Genomic DNA, 20,738 nt, shown 5'->3' with positions numbered 1-20,738 from the left:
TGGGAGGAAAGACCATTTCTTCACGAGTTTTTACATAGCCTACCACTATGGGGCCTGACAGGAGCCTCTGGGTGCTACTGTTAATATAAAGACTTGACTTCTACAAGTGAAAACCACAAGTATTATAGGGTTTAAATTCTGGTTTGTACTTAACATTGGGGATAATTTTTAATAAAATGGTTACATTAAATTACAGGCACAAAATAACTATGCAAAGAAATATGATTAGGAAAAGTATATTAGCCGAGGCACTAGGCTGAGCACTAAATATTACCAGCATGAGCCACCTAACAGCAACTGGTTAGTCAGGTAGAGCAAATTGCCTCAGCAAAAAAGTGTTGATTTCTGCAAACAGGGTGACCATCTGTGACTCCAACCCCTGCCCTTCCTAGATAAAGAAAGAGTACAGAACATCTGGGGCACTCTCCTCCCTCCCCCAATATCAGGGGGTAGTAAAATTTCCTTTGAGGAGGGAAATCTACTACCTATTCTGAAAAAAAGCAATGAAAACACCACTCTACACTAGTGACATTGCAAACCATCACATACTCTCCAACCTTTTTTCTAAGCGAGCTAACAGAAGACAGCAAAATATGTCAGTAACACTATCTGTCAGCTGCTAGTACCCTGGATCACTCTTATTAAGGTTTCAGGCCAGGATATGTCTACACAGCAGCTCATGCCAGCCAATTCAGGCTCACAGGTCTCTGGCTGCGAGGCTGTTTCACTAAAGCACAGACTTCTGGGCTCGGGCAGAAGCCTAGGTTCTAGGACCTTGTGTGGTGGGAGGGTCTCAGAGCTCAGGCTCCAGACAAGCTGGGAAGTCTACACTGCAACGAAACAGCCCCGCAGAACCAGTTCTACGAGCCCACGTCGCCTGGCGTGGACTAGCCCGTTTTTTCACTGCAGTTTAGACATACCCTGAGACAGCACTTATTGCTCTTGAGGCTGATCTGTACATAGACGAGGACATACATACACGGCATCCTGGTGGCTCTCTCTGCAGAGAGAGAGGCCTGGTCTACACTAGGACTTTAATTCGAATTTAGCAGCGTTAATTCGAACTAACCGCTCAACCGTCCACACCAGGAAGCCATTTAATTCGAACTAGAGGGCTCGTTAGTTCGAATTTGGTATTCCACCCCGACAGGTGGAGTAACGCTAAATTCGACATGGCTAGCTCGAATTAGGCTAGGTGTGGATGCAAATCGAACTTAGTAGCTCCGGGAGCTATCCCACAGTGCACCACTCTGTTGACGCTCTGGACAGCAGTCCGAGCTTGGATTCTCTGACCAGCCACACAGGAAATGACCCGGGAAAATTTGACCCGGCTGGACATCGGGGCGAGCTCCGCAGCACCTGCAATGATGCAGAGCTCTCCAGCAGAGGAGTTCATGTTATCTGTGAATAGAAAGAGGGACCCAGCATAGACTGACTGGGAACTCTTCGATCTGATCGGTGTGTGGGGCGAGGAGTCTGTGCTTTCGGAGCTGCGCTCCAAAACAGGGAATGCGAAGACCTACGAGAAGGTCTCCAAAGCCATGAGAGATAGAGGATACAGGCGGGATGCAACGCAGCGCCGCGTGAAAATCAAGGACCCCAGACAAGGCTACCAAAAAATCAAAGCGGCAAACGGACGCTACGGAGCCTGCCACCACTGCCCCACCAGTGACCGTGGACTCTGACGATGGGACAGTGTCGACGGCCAGTTCGTCGGTGATGTTCGCGGACGGGGAAGATGAGGAAGGGTTTGTGGAGGACGAGGCAGGCGAGAGCGCTTACAACGCTGGTTTCCCCGACAGCCAGGATCTATTCATCACCGTCACGGAGATCCCCCAACAACCCTCCCCGGCCATTAACCCGGACCCTGAATCAGGGGAAGGAGCAGTCGGTAAGTGCTGTAACCATGTTAACTTTTATTCTTAATGTAACAGGAATCTGAAGTGTGTGAGAAGGAGGTCTCTCTATATATGGTGATAGAACAGAAATCCTCCTGGGAGATCTCCACGAAGCTCTCCTTCCGTTAATCGATAAGCATCAGCAGGAAGTTCCTGAGGAGAGCTGCCTTATTGGGTGCTCCGTGATAGCACCGTTTTCCGCGCGAGGCTTTCATGCGGTATTCAGGGAGCATTGCCTCCCCTTGCACGGCTGCATCCGGCCCTGGTTCGTGCTAGCTTTCACGCAGCATGCGCTCTCTATCTCCTTCAGTGACCCTCCTCAGGGTGATCTCGCTCGGAGACTCCTGCATCTAATTAGGTTAATTACTGTATTTTTACGCCTGGTCCAAAGTATTTTTAAAAAATCTAAGGACAGACGGCATAGCACAGACTCAGCACGCAGCTGCGTGACGACCGTAACGGAAAGCCAAAGAATATAATGGACGCTCCTGGAGGGAGGGGGGAATGAGGACGCAAGGTATCCCACAGTTCCTGCTGTCTCCGAAAAGTATTTGCATTCTTGGATGAGCTCCAAATGCTTCTAGGGTCAAACACAGTGTCTGCGGTGGGTCAGGGCATAGTTCGGCAATTTGCGCACACACCCCACCCACCACCAGAAGTGAAAACAATCCTCTGTTGACTCTTTTACATGTCACCCTATCTTTACTGAATGCTGCAGATAGACGCGATGGTGCAGCACTCAACACCAACATCCTTGCTCCCCCCATGCTATGGATGGCTGATGGTACAATAAGATGGAAATCCATCCTCATCATCAGCCTATTGGCACATGGGGCAGTGCAAAAGGGCTGGTAACCATGCCGACTAGTATCAGTAAGGTCGATCAAGGGCGCCTGTCCCTAATTTTTGATGGCTGATGGTACAATATGGCTGGTAACCGTCCTCATCATTGCAACAGGGGGCTGAGCTCCATCAGCCCCCACCCTTCATTGTAAATAAAAGATTCAATTGCCCCTGGACTAGCAGAGGGATGATGGGCTCCTTCATCCACACTCCTTAATGTCCTGCCTGGACTATCATTACAGCTGGAGGCTTCCTTCCACTCATTTCTCACAAACAAGTCACTGTGTCTTATTCCTGCATTCTTTATTACTTCATCACACAAGTGGGGGGACAATGGTATGGTAGCCCAGGAAGGCTGGGGTAAGAACGGAATGAACAGGTGTTGTTGTTGCAGGAGCACCCCCTGTGAATAGCATACAGCTCATAATTTATGCAGGATCGGACACAGAGCAGCTGTGCTCTCTGGTTCTATGATACAGTGGTTCTCTAGTACACTTGCCCATAATCTAGGCAGGACTGATTCTATTTTTAGGTACCAAAAAGGAGGGATTGACTCAGGGAGTCATTCCCAATTTTGGCTTTTGCGCCCCTGGCTAAGAGCAGCCAGGGGCACTTATGACAGCAGCAAATGGTACAAAAGGACTGGTAGCCATGATCATCTTACTTCCAATTTATGGAAGGGTTTGGATGGTGCAATATGGCTGGTAACCATCTCTGCTGTCATGCAAAAGCAAAAGCATGCTGCTGTGTAGCGCTGCTGGCCCGCCTCTGTCAGCGGCATCTAGTACACATACGGTGACATACACAAAAGGCAAAACAGTGTCCATGGTTACCACGCTATGGCGTATGCCAGGGCAATTCTGGGAAAACGGGCTTGAAATGATTGTCTGCCGTTGCTTTCCCGGAGGAAGGAATGACTGGCGACATTTACCCAGAATCTACCGCGAAAATGATTTCTGCCCCAGCAGGCACAGGGGTCTCAACCCAGAATTCACAGAGACAGCCTAGACTCAGTTAATTGTTCGCAAAAATGTATCTTTGCAAGGAATTCACTCCCTGTTTCCCATCTCATAGCTTCCACTGTCTCCAGACCTGCCACAGCATCCCCCTCGCAGAGGCTGGCAAAGATTAGGCGGCGAAAGAAAAAGACAAGGGACAAGATGTTTGAGGAACGTATGGGCTGCTACCTAGCAGAGGCGGACCAGCAGAGCCAGTGGAGGGAGACCGTCTCTCTGTGCCAGCGCTCACACAGCGAACGGGAGGAGAGGTGGCGTGAGGAAGACAAGCAGGCGACTGAAACAATGCTTGGACTAGTGAGGGAGCAAACGGACACGCTCAGGCGCCTTGTGGATGTTCTGCAGGACCGCAGGAGGACAGAGACACCCTGCAGTGTATCTGCAACCGCACTCCCCCGCCACAAAGTCCCATACCCCCCTCACCGAAAATAATCAGGAGGAGGGGCGGCCGGGGACGTGAATACTGTCACTGCACCACAGCACAGTGGTCAAGTACCCAAAAGCTATCATACCCTACATTTGCCGAAGTCCTTCACTTCCAGACTCACAGTAGTCCCAATCCCAGTCCCATCCCCTAACTGTCTACTTAATTAATAAAAATGCGTTGCTGTTAATTACTGTTTCCGTTATGTTTTTTCAAAGAAGACTGTGTTTGAATGGGGGGCGTGGGGAAGGGGGTGGTTAATTGCATAGGACAGTCACCTTTCCCAGGGTACAGACACGGGGGCAGGATCAGCAGCGGGTCACACACACGGTGCAGTCAGTAGGCACCCTGGTCGGTTTTTGGAGGTGGTTTCCAGGATCTGTGTGGGCGGGGGAGATGTGACTTTGCAGCGGGGGAGGGCGGTTACAGATCTTATACAGCGGTCCTTGTCCTGGACCGCTGAGTCACGCAGCTGAGGAATCTGTATCCGTCCTCCTCCACCACAAGGTCACATATCCGCCCGCACACAGAATTCCATAAAGAGGGATGGCAGGCTCCGTTGAAAGAAGCCTTCCGGCACTGCGGACCGCTCTAGGAGCAGGAGCCTGTCATTCCTTGAGTTTAGAGGCGGTCTTTACATCACCGCACACCCTACCCAGCACAGCCTGCGTCCCAGTTTCAACCCTTTCACGAAAAGTCATGAATAAAGAAACCTTTGTTAAGTAATAATGGGACATGTATTTTATTTTTACACGTGTGCTGGAAGTGGGGGTAACGGGGTGAACGGGGTATGTAACCGAAGAGGAGAGTCAACAGTCAGTGGGTAAAGAAACAGGGGCAGGTTCAGCTTCTCTGTAAAGAAACTGAACAGTCACAGGTCACGTTGCTCGCTGCTATTTGAAGAGTTCCTTGTCGCTGTCCCAGGCGCCTGTATAGAGCTTCATGAGCAAGTGCATTAGCGGGCATGCTGGGTCCCCGAGGATGACTATAGGCATCTGCACATCCACAACAGTTATTTCGTGGTCCGGGAAGAAACTACCTTCCTGCAGGCGTCTGAGCAGCCCACAGTTCCTGAAAACACACGCATCATGAACCTTGCCCGGCCACCCGACGTTGATGTTTGTAAAACGTCCCCTATGGTCCCCCAGTGCTTGCAGCACCATTGAAAAGTAGCCCAATTTCTCAGCAGCTGACTGTGGAAGACGTGGACGATAAAGTGCGAGGAGGAGAAAACGGCGATGATCGCAGCGGGCTCCGTGCTTGCAGTGCTGTGGCGTCCGCGCTGTCACTGACCAGAAAAGTGCACGAACAGATTGCCCGCAGGCACTTTCCCGGAGGGAGGGAGGTTGTGATTGACGGTTCAATGACGACACTTACCCAAAACCACCCTCGACACATTTTTTCCCCCAGCAGGCATTGGGGGCTCTACCCAGCATTCCAATGGGCAGCGGGGAGTGCGGGAACTGTGGGATAGCTTCCCACAGTGCACCGCTTCCAAAGTCGACGCTGGCCCCGTGAATGTGGACTCAGAAATTCGAATTAGTGTATTTAGTATGGATACACAAATTCGACTTCATAAGGTCGAATCCACAAATTCGAACTAAGTTGATTCGAAATAGTCTTGTAGTGTAGACAAGGCCAGAGACAGAAAAGAAAACAACATGGTCTGAAGTGCCAACAATAAGTAGACAGCATCCAGCTCCTTCACATCAAAAGGATCTTTCCATTTTAAGGTTAATTGACTTGCCCAAGATCACACAGGAAGTGCATGGCAAAGCCAGGAAAAGAACCCACATCTCCTAAACAACAAGACCATTCTTCTTTCCTTCCTTCCGCCTGATTAAAGCCACTGGTACGGGCTCCACAATGCAAAATTCTAAAACAATTAAACCATAAAGATACATTTTTACTCCTAACCTCCACACTGACTTTAAGAGCCACTAAAGACCAGCTAAAAGTGGCCTTTATAATCTTTAGGCAACCTAGTTTACTTCTGGAGGGATTCTGTACCAAAAAAAAAAAAAATTCTGCTAAATTCCGCATATTTTGTCAAAATAATGCAATATAATCACACCAGTTTCAATTGTTTTGGTAATTTGTTTAAACTATAATACAGAAATTTCACAATAACTATTCAGAATTTCCTAAACACATGAAAGTTAAGTTACAAACACTTGGTAACTAATACCCTGCATTCCAGTTATAATCCTGGATTTTCATTTAAATTACATTACAGAACACCAAACAGGGGAGAAAAAAAAAAAAGTAGAATGTCATTTTAAACTGCTCAGACTTTCACACATGAAAATCATAGTTTTGCTAATCATTGTCCTGGACCTGGCTGGGTACTTTGGGAAGTGCTTCCTTCTGATTGTCCTGACATTTTATTGACTGCTTGGTAGGTGTTTTATTTGCCCTCAAAGTCTTTTTTTTTTTTTAAATGGGTAAGTAAAATAAATCCTGAGCTATAATCTAACCCCACTGTGCCACTTTGGCACAGAAAAAGAGTGAGAAAGCACATAAGATCTTCCAAGCTGATTATCTTACTGTCATTTAGGGCATGTCTACACTGGCAAAGTTACAGCGCTGCTCAGATAGCACAGAAGGAAAACCGCTGTTGTGTGTTCACACTGACAGCTGCCTGCGCAATAGCATATTCACACTTGTGGAGCTATTCCGAGCAGTTCCCTCTGGGCAGCTATCCCACAGAGCACCTCTTTCTCTTTTGCTGCTAAGACTTGTGGGAAGGCGGAAGGGGTCACAGGGCATCCTGGGTCCTGTCCCAATGCCCCGTGATGGATTGCTTCACATCCCAGCAATCCTTGTGCTTCCGTCTGCATTTGGCGCCATCTTTCAATGGTTTGTGTACTGCACGCTCTACCCTGCCTCGCCTCTTTCTGGCTTCAGGAATGGATCCCAAGCTGTTGACAAGAATGCTGTTCGCACTGACCAACATGTCACGGTGACAGTGGAGACAGTCCTTAAACTACAAAGGCAAGAGGAGTGTGACATTGATCTCACCACACATAGTAGCTATGACACGAGAATACTTGTGGTATTCACGGAGGTGCTGACCACTGTGGAATGCCACTTTTGGGCTCAGGAAACAAGCACTGAGTGGTGGGATCACGAGCAGCGTCTGCAGAACTGTCACATGAGGAAAGCCACATTCATGGGACTGTGTGATGAGCTCGCACCAGCCCTGCGGCACAAGGACACGAGAATGAGAGCTGCCATGCCATTGCAGAAGAGCATAGCGATTGCACTGTGGAAGCTGGCTACTTCAGACTGCTACCGATTGGTCACTAACCAGTTCGGAGAGTTGGAATCATGTTGATGCAAGTGTGCAGGGCCATTAATTGCATCTTGCTCCGAAAGACCGTGACTCTGGGCAATGGGAGATTGTGGATGACTTTGCACAAACGGGCTTCCCTAATTGCGGAGGGGCGATAGACGGCATGCACATTCCAATTCTGGCACCAGACCACCTAGCCACTGAGTACATTAATCGCAAGGGGTGTTTCTCAATGGTTCTCCAGGCGCTTGTGGATCACTGTGGGCGTTTCACAGACATTAACGCAGGCTGGTCTGGAAAGGTGCATGATGCACGCATCTTTAAGAACACTGGCCTGTTCAAGAAGCTGCAAGCAGGGACTTTCTTCCCAGACCAGAAGATCACCAGAGGGGAAGTCAAAATGTCCATGGTGATCCTGGGAGACACTGCCTTCCCCTTAATGCTGTGGCTCATGAAGCCATACACAGAGCAACTTGACAGCAGCAAGGAGTGGTTCAACAACAGGCTGAGCAAGTGCAGAATGACTGTGGAGCATGCATTCGGCTGTTTAAAAGCCCGCTGGCGATGCCTGTATGGGAAGCTGGACGTGGCCGATGACAATATTCCTATGCTAACAGCCGCATGCTGTACGCTCCATAATAATTGTGAAGGGAAGGGTGAAAGCTTCACTCAGGGCTGGACCGCAGAGGCTCAGCACCTGGAGGCTGAGTTTGAACAGCTGGAGACCAGGGCCATTAGAGGGGCACAGCACAGGGCCATGAGGATCAGGGAGAGGAGAGAGTCAAACGAAAAATTCATCAGCAGGGAGGGGGCTGGGGGAATGGAAGGAATAGGGGAGTGAAGGTCTCAAGAAGAGGAGGGGTCCCAGGATGGCTAAAGATTTGGGAATGTCCAGGGATCATACCCAACCTTCTCCTTTGGAGTATGATGCACCGGGTGCTGTACTTCAGCAGGGCCAAACTGCAGATGGATGAGTGCTGAGTACAGTGGGTACTGGGAGTCCACACTGCTGGACTGTGAGGAGGGAGGAATGGAATGCTGCAGGTAGAGAGCAGATCCAGGAGGTTGAAAAGTGTGTTGGCGGTGTGTGGGGAGGCGTGGGGGCACGTGGGAAAGAGTTTTGCGACAGTGCCTGCAGGGGAGGGTGGGCGCGGAGCTGCTTGGTTTGAAGAGCTAGTATCTCCTGGAGCATGTCCGCTTGGCACTCCATAACTGTTAAGAGACGCTCCATGGCTTCTTTCTGGTGTGCCACGCTCTCCTTTCGTTCCCTCTTCTCACTGTCTCACCAGTCCTTCAATTCCTTTTTCTCGGCAGCAGACTGCATCATAACCTCACGCATAAAGTCATTCTTAGTTCTTCTTGGATGTTGTCTAATTCTTCGCAACCATTCTACCGCCGATAAGGGAGGCTGGCCTCCTAAGGTCATCTCTGTGAAGTTTAAATGCAACATTTTACAGAAGCAGTTTTGTTTGCAACACAGACAACACTGTTTCAGTGCTTTAAAACACAGCCAGTACTCTCACACCTGACACTAACTGGCTGACCCCAGACAAGCACACCATAAGCCACAAGACCCCCAAAATAGTGAGTAGGGGCAGGGTAAATCATTGTTCCTGGACCCTGCTGTACATGGGCACGTGGGTCTTGGGCACTTGAGGCGAGCCAGCACTGTAGGTGGGGCCTGATAATCATTCCTGTCCCCACACTTTCCACAGGATGTGATCATTATGGAAGATATCTCACTGCTGAGGGTGAGCAGGGAATCAAGGGAGAGTCTTCTCCAAGCATGCGTCTTCTGCCCTGGCCCCTATGCGGCTAGCCTGTGTGCAGCTATGGTCCCGGCCCCCTCCCCCCCCCCCCCGTGACGGCACAATGGCGCGGGAAAGTTACCGTTAATGGGGCAAGAAACAAAGCAGCTCTGCCGAGGAACCTGCAGGAGTGGATTGCCCAGCATCTCCACAAGAGTTTCTTGGAGATCTCTGAGGGAGATTCACGTGAAGTGAGGGAATGTATCAACAGCCCGTTCCGCTGCTCAAACTAGACAGGAGGTTGGAGACAAGCCTGCTTTCTGCAACCCTCCTGCCCCCAGCAACTCGCTTCAGCAATTCCCAAAATCAGATCCACTTACCAGGGGCCTCCTCTCCTGTTTGCGCTTTGCCAAGATCTGACTGCTGTGACTGGATAGGCTCCTCCGGGGTAGAAAAGAGCTCCTGACTGCATGCATTTCTGGCCTCCGAGTCATCCTCTGCCTTTGGTTCCCTCTCCACCTCTTCATCCAAGATTGCCTCCTCCTGGCTCAGTCCACTCTCGACTGGCAACAACGCCAACGAAGTATCCACAGGGGACTTTGCAATGGAGGTGGGGTGACCACCGAGTATCGCATCCAGCTCTTTGTAGAACCGGCAGCTCGTGGGCGCAGCACTGGAGCGGCGGTTTGCCTCCTGTGCCTTATGGTAGGCGTTCCGCAGCTCCTTCACTTTGACCCTGCATTGCAATGTGTCCCGGTCATGGCCCTTTTCTATCATGCATCTAGAAATCTGTCCACAGGTATCATAATTCCGACGGCTGGAGCGCAGCTGTGACTGCACTGCCTCCTCTCCCCAAATGGCAATGAGATCCAGCAGCTTGGCATTGCTCCAAGCAGGGGATCACCTGGTGTGTAGAGCATGCATGGCCACCTGGAAAGATGTGCTGAAACCACTGCATGCATCACCGAGCAAACAGGAAGGGGACTTTCATATTTGCAAAGAAATGTATGGGGTGAAGCTAGGGTGACCAGATGTCCTGATTTTATAGGGACAGTCCCGATTTTGGGATCTTTTTCTTATATAGGCTCCTATTACCCCCCACCCCTTGTCCCGATTTTTCACACTTCTTATCTGGTCACCCTAAGAGGGGCTGACAGTTGGTCATCTGAAGGCAGGGCAGTAGAGTTCAAACCGATGGGCAGAGAGGTGAGAATAGGCATTGGGGGACTTCTCCCAGAGGCCAACTGTAGCACTGTAATCACCACGTGTCTACACTGGCACCGCAGCACTGTAGCCATGGCGCAGAAAGGTCTTGTTGAAGTGTTTTTTTTTTTTTTTTTTTTTAAGAGTGCTGCATCTGCGCAGTTTCTGCACACTAAGTGGCTTGGCAGTGTGTACACATTCGGAGTTACAGCGCTCAAAACTGCTTTACTGCGCACAAACTTGCCAGTGCAGATGGGGCCTCTTAAGGTTTTACATCACTCTGGCAATGTAGGGGCCTTAAAACTACTACAGGTTTTATGTTCCTGGGGGAATTGACTGAGAATGGGAACAGTTAACTAACAAACAATATTACTACTAGGCAAGCTGCTACATTTCTGCCTCTGAGACAGAGCCTTTCTTCTGCATAAATAAAAGCCCTACCCCTCCATGCCCAGCGAGTTGCAGTAGCAAGCAGGAGGGACAGAGTCTCTCTTGCTTGTTGGCAGGTAGGCACGCCCCGCGCTCCCTGATAGTGATCAATGTCTCCGCCGCAGGCACACACGCCCAACCCCCTTCCCCCGCTCTGAGGCTGCTCCAAGCACACTGGAACAGAGGCACTGCCAGGGAAGAGGAACATGTCCCCCTGCAGATGTCTTTTGCATTTTTCTGCGTGGGGGACACAGAAATATGCGGGCCATATGAATTCTGTGCTTCCTCAGGGGAGCAAAATTGTTACTAGTACTCCTGACAGAAACATCTACCCTTATTTCACAAGATTTTAGTGACACTGGGTTCTTACAGAAAGTAGCTTAATTTCTGTTGCTAAAAAAAAAAGCACAGAGCTAGATTCTACAGTAGCTCTATGTGCAGAACTCCCATTTATTTGATTGTGACCTGGGAACTGGGTATGCAAAACGGCTACAGAATCTGGCCTGCAATTTTATATTGCTGACATTCACCAATAATGCAGAGCTAAGTTTAACTCTTTAAAAAGAAAACAAGGAAGTATTCTTACACCTGTCTTCCTCGTTGTATGAAGGCACAACAACAGAGAGCTCCTTTGTAGGAGGGTCATGTATGCTTGGTATAGATTCCTTCTTCCCTTCAGCATTTACAAAGAACTTCTCTTCTTCATGGCGATGAAAATTTGGCATTTTGGTGGCAGTTATATGGGCAACAATAGTAATCTGTGATAACAAAAACAAAAACAAATGGTATTTGTGACAATGGTTCAGTAGCAAAGTCTACATTCATTGTTTGCATAACAGGATTCTGTTTAAGAGTTAAACAAACTATTCTAATTGGCTGAACAAGGGAGGATCAAATGTAGCTCACGGATATAGCCCACTAATCCACAGCCATTCCTATTACAAACATGGTGGAGTGGTCTACTGAGGAGTGCTCTTTTATCCACTGCCCAGATCAAAAAGGAACTTTACTTGTCAGGTCTTATAGCCTTCATATGGCATTAAGCTGTTCTATTTTATGGAGACAAGGCATGGCCTAAGTTTCCTGGCAAGTTGCCAGTGAAATTTTCAACTGGAAAAGGTTTGAGTGGCTCTGCAATAAGGCACTGGCCCAAGCTACCATAAACTTGCCTCAATGAACATTTTCTAGACCATGGTGCCTGCCAGGTCTAAACCTTGTAGCTATGTCCACTGTATTTATTGATAACTATTCACTAAAAATAATAGAGTGTAGCAAGCATTAGCAGAAACAACTATAATATTAAGTAATTCCATACAAGAAGCAAATCTTATCACATGTAAAACTGATATTAAACTATAATTAAGTGTAAAAACTTATCTACCATTAAAAATGCCACATACTCATAAACAGAGTAGAACACACACACATGAATATCCCACATATCACTACCTCTATGAACAGACTAACTAGTAAAGAAGAGATGGGCCACCATAATCTTCAGTAACCACAAACTTCAGTAACTATGGAATTATGTCTTAGGGCTTTCAGAAGTATGACCATAACTGAACAGGGAAAGAGGAGAAAAAAACAATTAAATATATAGGTAATAAGTTTGCATGTCTTATTAATCCTATTTCTGGGTCTCCAGCGTGTCTAAAGTCTTATTTTCACCTTCTTATTTGTAATGAATTTGGGACAGGGACTGTTGACATCTGTGTCTTGTGCAACATCAGACACACCGCTGGCACTTACTAATAAGTCCTGCTGGTTTCTCCAACAGAGCTTCCAAGTTCTTTGAACAAAATAAAATACTTAAATGAAGTTGTGGTTTAGATTTTCTTAACATTAGAAAAGTGTGCTTTTATCCTCAAACTAAATACTGTTATGGCTCCAGGGCATATAATCTAGATTTAAATTTAAGTTTTATTTATATCTTAAATTCTAAATAACACCATTCCTTTTAAAACTGGATCACAGCAAAAATGGTTGAAGTCTGAAAGTTAGCAAGGGAAGTCTTCAGTACTTTGTTTGAAATAAATTGGTTTTAAATTTCACAAAATGATGAAGTTTTGAAAATTGCATAGAACCTGATCCTACAGAGCATTGTGACCTCCCTCTCATTGGCTTCAGTGGTAGCTGAAGACACCTGCATACACTTCAGAAAGTTTCCTTTAATCTACAGCAGGGGTTGGCAACCTACGGCAAGCGTGCCGATTTTTAATGGCACGCTGCTGCCTGCCTGCCGGAGTCCTGACAGGCAGCAGCGTGCCATTAAAAATCCTGCCCAGCCCGGCCTGCTCTTCTCCGCCCCCCTGCCCCCTCCCCCTACAGGGGCAGAAGCTTGGTCCTGCCGGCTCCCCTGCCTCTTCCCGCAGCGTGCTGGGTTCCTGCCCCTCCTCCGTCTCTCAGTCCCTCCCTGCTGGCCGATCAGCTGATGGCCCTTGTGAGGGAGGGGGTTGGGAAGGAGCAGAGTCAGCATTCTTGCTGCTCCCGGCAGAGGCAGAGAAAAAGTGGGGGCAGGGCCTTGGGAGGGTGGGGGGTGGAAGAGGGGCATATCCCCTCCAGCCCTCCGCCCTGACTCCCCCTCACACACACCCAGCCCTCTGCCCTGAGCCCCTCCCCCCCCCACAGCCCTCTGCCATAAGCCCTGTAGTGCCGCACACCCCTCCAAGGCCCCTGCCCTGAACCCTGTACCCCCCTCATACACACCCAGCCCTCTGCTTGTCTCCTTCACCCCCCACCCCCACAAGCCCAGCCCTTACTCTGGCATCCCCACACATACCCAGCCCCCCCACTCTCACATCTGCACCCCCTTCACATGCCCCCAACCCTCTGCCCTGACTCTTGCACACACTCCCACATACCCAGCCCCCCACACCCCGTGCACCCCCTGCATCCTGAGTCTTGCACCCCCCACATCCCCACCCCCACTCTGCGCACCAAACGGGAGCTCCTACTTCCCCCCCGCCCCACATTCCCACCTGCACCCCTCACACCAAATAGGAGCTGCCCAGGTAAGTGCCCCACACCCAAACCTCCTGCCCCAACCCTGAGCCTCCTCCCTCATTCTAGCTCCTGGTCAGACCCTTCACCCCCAGCCCTGTGCTCGGTCCACTCCCACCCTCAGCTCAGTGCAGAGAGGAAGAGAATGGGCCAGAATCAGGGAGAAGGTCGGTACCCACTGTATGTGGGCAGGGCTCGGACCCAGACTGGCAGTGGGCTGAGCAGCTCCGGCAGCCGGGATCCCGGCTGGCAGGAGCTGGTGGATAGAACCCCTAAGCGGCAGTGGGCTGAGCAGCTCAGCCCACTGCCAGTCTGGGGTCCTGGCCGTCGGCCCCGCACAGCCCGCTGCTGGTCTGGGGTTCTGGCTGCCAGACCCTTGCCACTGAGGTCCCAGCCGCAGGCCCCACTCAGTCCACTGCCGGCCTCGGTGAACAGAACCCCAGGCCAGAAGCAGGCTGAGCGAGTCAGTGGTGTAAGAGCAACATTTTAATTTAATTTTAAATGAAGCTTCTTAAACATTTTGAAAACCTTGTTTATTTTACAATACAACACTAGTTATATAATATATAGACTTAAGAGAGAGACCTTCTAAAAAACATTAAAATGTATTACTGGCACGCGAAACCTTAAATTAAAGTGAATAAATGAAGACTTGGCACAGCACTTCTGAAAGGCTGCTGACCCCTGATCTACAGGTATATCCTTAGGCCATGACTACACTATGGCAGCCTAGCTAAAGTGCTGCAGCTATGACACTGTAGTGCTGTAGTGCAGATGCTTCCTACAGCAATGAAAGGAGTTTTTCTGTTGCTACAGATAATCCACATCTCTGAGTTGCAATAGCTAGGTCAATGGAAGAATTCTGCTATCAGCCTAGTTACTTCTACACTAGGGGTTGTTGCCAGAGCTACAGCACATAGCAGTGTGAATTTTTCACACACTAAGCACCTTTAGCTCTGTCAACCTAACTTTCAGGCTCTGATACCACACACTAAGGAAAGCAGGCAAACCTTTGAATGGAGCCCCATTGACTTAAGTTTTCAAAAGTCCACCCTTGCAGGTTAGCTTGTCGGATCAGAGCCTTAAACAGACAAACACTATTCACATATTCACAAATAGGCAGGCACTTGTCAGTTGAGAGAATATTCATAGATTCCAAGGCCAGAAGGGACCTTTGTGATCATCTGATATGACTTCCTGTAAGTACCTATAATAGGGAACAAATATTTTAAATGGGCTCTTTAGCAGAGAAAGGTATAACAAGATCCAATGACTGGAAATATGGTATACATTTTAAATAGAGTAATTGGAACAATTCACCAAGGGTTGTGGTGCATTCTCCATCACTGATCATTCTTAAATAAAAATGGGTGGGTTTTTTAAAAGATACACACTCGGAATAATTTTGGGGAAGTTCCATGGCCTGTGTGTTATAGCTCTTTGTTAAGCTAAATTGATTGAGCACCTTGAGTGTACCACTATAAGGCATATTTCCTAATCCTTTAATCATTCTTGTGGCTCTTTTTTCAGAATGGACTCCCATTTTTCAACACCCTTCTTGAATTGTGGACATCAGAAATGGACACAGTACTCCAACAGTGGTTGCACCAGTGCCAAATATAGAGGTGAAATAACCTCTCTGCTCCTACTTAAGATTTCTGTTTATGCATCCAAGGATCACATTAGCTCTTTTGACTACAGTATTGCACAAAGAACTCATGTTCAGCCAATTATCCACCATGACCACCACATCTTTTTCAGAGTCTCTGCTTCCCAGGATAGGGTCCCCTATGCTGTAAGTGTGGCCTACATTCTTTGTACACATTTACTCATATTAAAATGCATATTTTTTGCTTGCACCCAGTTTACCAAGTAATCCAGATTGCTCTGTATTAGTGACCTGTCCTCTCCATTATTTATCAATCCTCCAATTTTCATGCCAGCTGCAAACGTTAACAGTGATGACTGTGTGATGTTCCTGGTCATTACTAAAATTTACTATCTATCTATATAGATATATATATCTCTTAGGCCAAAAATGCTGCCTGCCAGACCCCTTTAGAAAAACTCCTATGCTTGATGATGATTCCCCATTTATAATTACATTCTGAGACCTAATAGCTAGCTAGCTTTTAATCAATTTAATGTGTTCCATGTTAATTTTATATCATTCTAATTTTTTAATAAAAAGTGTGTGGTACCAAATCAAATACCTTACAGAAGTCTAGGTATATTACATCAACACTATTATCTTTATCAGCCAAACTTGTAATCTTATAAAAAAAATCAAGTTAAGTTTGTCAGGATCTATTTTCCATAAACTCATGTCGCCTGGCATTAATTATATCACCCTCCTTTAATGCTTTATTGATCGAGTTCTATATCTGCTGCTTCATTAGCTTGCTGAGATCAATGTCAGACTAAAAAGCCTATAATTACCAGGTCATCCTATTTACCTTTTAAAATACTGGCACAATATTAGCTGTCTTCCAGTTTTCTGAAAACTCCACTGTGTTCCAAGAATTATTGAAAATCTATGTTTAAGAGACCAGCGAGCTCTTCAACCAGCTCTTCAAAACTCTTGGATGCATGTTATCTAGGCCTGATTATTTAAAAATGTCCAATTTATGTAGCTGCTGTTTAACATCCTCCAGAGATATTCAGGGAATGGAAAGAGTTAAGGTAATAAAGGTAATAATTGGAGATATACCAATCTCCTAGAACTGGAAGGGACCTTGAAAGGTCATTGAGTCCAGCCCCCTGCCTTCACTAGCAGGACCAATTTTTGCCCCAGATCCCTAAGTGGCCCCCTCAAGGATTGAACTCACAACCCTGGGTTTAGCAGGCCAATGCTCAAACCACTGAGCTATCCCCTCCCCCCATACGATATAACATCTTGTTTTTTCCCAAAATACAGAACAGAAATGTTTATTGAACACTTCTGCCTTTTCTGATTATCGATAATTCTACAACTTCCATCCATCAATTGGCAAGATTCTTTTTGTTCCTAATATAATTAAAACCCTCCTTATAGTCTTTACCTCTGTTGGTCGGAGATTTCTTCTTGTGTCCTTTGCTTCTCCTATCAATTTTCTATGGTTCCTAGCTTCTGATTCATATTAATAACGATCAACTTCTATTTTCTTCCATTTTTTATACTTTTTTTTTTAAAATATAGATACCTTTGCTTCCCCAGGTTGGTTTTTTAACCATTTTTCTCAATTGTGGCTTTTGGGGCATCTAGTAAAGAGTTCTTAAACAACTCCCAATTATCATTCACATTTTTCTGATTTAATTCTTCCATCCAGCTGATTCAGCTCATGGTCTGCTTGTGAAGCCAGCAGAATTTTAAAGTGTGCAAATTTATTTCCTCCATATTTTATTTAATTTCCTTTTTGTTTGACCCTCTGGCTCCAGATGAACCACTAAAAAATTAAGGGGGGGGGGGTGGGAAGGAGAGGGAGAATGGATGAACACACAGCTAATTCAAATACTGTGTTAAGGTTGCAAGTTCAACCACTCATCATCATGAAATTTCCAAAGATAAAGTTCATCTGACAACTCTAATTCAGCTATAGTTAACTCTACCGCCCCGAGCCGTGGGGGATCCTGGAGTTCTGAGCCCCGATGGGTGGTGGGGACCCCCGGAATTCCAAGCCGGGGCCTCCACAGCTGCCCAGCCCCCATGAACAATGTGGGGACTCTGCAGCTCCCCATTTTGTCACGGATATTTTTAGTAAAAGTCACAGACAGGTCATGGGCTTCTGTGAATTTTTTTTTTTTTTAAATTGCCCGTGACCTGTCTGTGACTTTTACTAAAAATATCTGAGACAAAATCTTAGCCTTAGCTATAGTGCAAACCTGTAGTATTTTTTGCTCCTTCCACTTGTTAAATTTCAATTCACCACATTAATAAGAGTAATTAAGGTTTATATTTATCAACATAAATTAGTATCACTTCTGGAATTTCTCAACTTTTGAGATTTATCTTACAATCTTAATGTTATATTAGTGTCACGGTTTAAAAATGTTAAAAATGATTGTATGTACATCAATATATTCAAACAATTTAAAAAAAGATGCCAAATGTAATTAGATCATGTTATGGACTATTTAGAAAAGACTGGTTTAAAGACTTTTTTTTTCAAAGTTTAGTCACCTAAAATATTAGCACAACCCAGAAATCAGTCATCCATGTTGGCTATGTACATTTATGCACACATGGAACTTTACTCACTTACACAGATCCATTAAAGTCAGCGAGAGTATTCATGTGCATAAAGTTAGCCACAAATGTGATTGCAAGATTGGGGCTTAAATTACATTTCTAACCTCTAAAATGAAATTGTATTTTACCCCTTCCCTACTCCCCCCTCCAAAAAAGTGCCTTGACTGTGGAATGATGTGTATGTAACACTGTTGACTACCAGAGGTATCTGGGTTTCCACATGCTACAGACTTCCCAGTGTTCTAACTGAGAACATTATGTTTCTAAATGATTAAAAAGCTAAATAAAAAACAAGACAAAAACAAAATTTGTTTGTGTTATAAAAGAAAAGAAATAGAACACTGTTCGCAGCTCATTTACAAAGCCAGCTAGGTTTGTTTAGTTAAATTAGGTTTTACAACAGGTATTTTATAACAGACCATAACCCATAATATATGGAATACCTACTGCAGTTCAAAAAAAACTGGCACAGTTGCAATCACAATTCTGTCCAGATTCGTATTTTAACAAAACTGTAGTGTTTAGATCGATAAGCCTCAGGTGAGAAAGCACTTCATTGAGATTAGATAACATTGTATGAGATGAAGGATGAACACCTTTCCACACCAATTTGCCAACCCAGTGGGAAAGTCTTTATACTAGGTTCAAAGGGGGCAGGCGACAAAAGATGTAGATATAAAGGAAATGTGCCCATACCAGAGGGCAAGATGTTTGGGATGGAATGAAGAATTACAATAGGAGCAGCAAGAGGTAAAAAGAGTGGGAGAATCTGCTCAACATCTTACATGTTGAGCATAAATGCAAGGAGTATTGGGAATGAACAAAAAGAATTGGAAGTATTAGTACAATAGCTAACTTATGATTTAAGAACTGGGTTGGATAAATCTCAATTACAATACTGTATAGAGGAGTATAGCTTGTTCAGCAAGGACAGGCAGACAAAAAAAGGGAGTAGATGTTGGATTACACACCAAGAATATATACACTTGTTCTGAGGTCCAGGTGATGGTGAGAGGCACACAAGTTTAAAGTCCTGGGGTGAAGATAAAAACAGAAAAACAAACAGGGGCAATGTCATATTAGGGGTCTACAATAAACCACCACATCAGAGGCAATGGATGAGTCATTTCTAGAACAAACAACAGAAATATCCAAAACACAAGACCCACCCAAACATCTGTCGGAAAAGTAAAGTGGCATAACACAAAGTGTCCTATAAATTTTGGACTGTACTGGGGACAACTTCTTTTTTCACAAGGTAGAGGAACCAACATCCACTTTAAACTTGATTCTCATTAACAGGGAAGAATGAGTTGCAAATCTGAAAGTTGAAGGCAATTTTGGTGAAAGTGACAATAAAATGATAAATTTCCTAATGCTAAGGAAAGGAAGGAGTGAGAGCAGATGAAAAAGGACAGTGGACTTCAAAGCAGCAGACTTTATCATACTCAGGGAATAGTAGGTAAGGTCCCATGGGAACAAAATCTAAGGGAAAAAGGAGTTCAGGGGAGAGAGTTTCTCAAAGAGACAATATTAAAGGTGTAACAGCAAACTATCCCAATGCAAAGGAAAGACAGGACTAAATACTAAGAGGCTAATATAGTTGCATTAGGAGCTCTTTAATGACCATTGTGAAAATCAAAAAGGAATCCTACAAAAGGTGAAAATATAAACAAATCGTTAAGGAAGAGTACAAAAGAATAGCACAAGCATGTAGGGACAAAATCAGAATGGCTCAGGCACAAAATGAGTTACACCTAGCAAAGGCAATAAGAGGCTCTATAAATACATTAGGAAAAACAGAAAGATGAAGGAAATCTACTACTTAGCAAGGAAGGAGAGCTAATAATAGGTAAATCAAGAAGTCTGAGGTGTATGATGACTATTTTGCTTCAGTCTTTACTAAAAAGTTTTTCTGGTGACCAGATACATAACACAATATTAAGAGCAAGGGAGAAGGAACACAATCCAGAATAGGGAATTAACTGGTTAAAGAATATTGAGGTAAATTAGATATATTCAAGATGGCACGGCCTGATGAAATTAATCCTAGGTTACTTAAAGAACTAGTTGGGGGCAATCCTGGAAGTGATTATCAGCCCAGAAGCCTGGAGAAGGGCAAACATAGAACTTATCCTCAAAAGAGGGGAAGGGCAGAGAAATAAGAGCTCAGGGAATTATAGACCAGTCAGTCTAACTTTGATACCTGGAAAGACTTGTAAGCACCTAGGGCAATAAGTTATAGCCAACATGGATTTGTCAAAAACAAATCTCAAACCAACCTACTTTCCTTCTTTAACGGGCTACCAGCCTAGTGACAGACATGATATATCTTGATTTTAGTAAGGCTTTTGACAGTCTCATAAGCAAACTAGGGACATGTGGTCTAGATTAAATTGCTATAAAGTGGGTACATAACCGGCTGAAAGACCGTACTCAAAGAGTAGTTATCAATGGTTCGCTTGAAGCTGTGAGGAAATACCTAGAGAGGTCCCTCAGAGATCTGTCATGGGTCCAGAACTATTCAATGTTTTCGTTAAGAACTTGTATAATGGAGTGGAGAGTATACTTATAACATTTGCAGATGGCACCAAACTGCAAAGTGTTGTAAGCACTTTGGAGGACAAAGGTAGGATTCAAAATGATCTTGA

General features: G+C 45.8%; 1 protein-coding gene across 3 annotated transcripts in view; it reads right to left on the bottom strand.

The window, feature by feature from the left end:
• ALG5 (ALG5 dolichyl-phosphate beta-glucosyltransferase) overlaps positions 1-20,738 on the bottom strand; it is a 51,965-nt gene that overhangs the window by 29,704 nt on the left and 1,523 nt on the right. Inside the window, exons 2-3 of one of the 3 annotated variants that reach the window (XM_045015546.1) lie at positions 19,059-19,120; positions 11,443-11,614 (exon numbers count right to left, since the gene is read on the bottom strand). In XM_045015546.1, coding sequence (XP_044871481.1) covers positions 11,443-11,581 — 139 coding nt within the window. In that variant the 5' untranslated portion in view covers positions 11,582-11,614; positions 19,059-19,120. Of the gene's footprint in view, positions 1-11,442; positions 11,615-19,058; positions 19,121-20,738 lie in introns of those variants that run through there. The other 2 variants (XM_045015537.1, XM_045015556.1) reach the window with 2 other exon arrangements.

This window comes from Mauremys mutica, chromosome 1 (assembly GCF_020497125.1).
Source record: "Mauremys mutica isolate MM-2020 ecotype Southern chromosome 1, ASM2049712v1, whole genome shotgun sequence".
In the NCBI taxonomy this organism is placed as follows: Eukaryota; Metazoa; Chordata; order Testudines; family Geoemydidae; genus Mauremys; species Mauremys mutica.
Note: the sequence above shows the minus strand (reverse complement) of the source record. Positions and strands in the feature narration are given on the sequence as shown.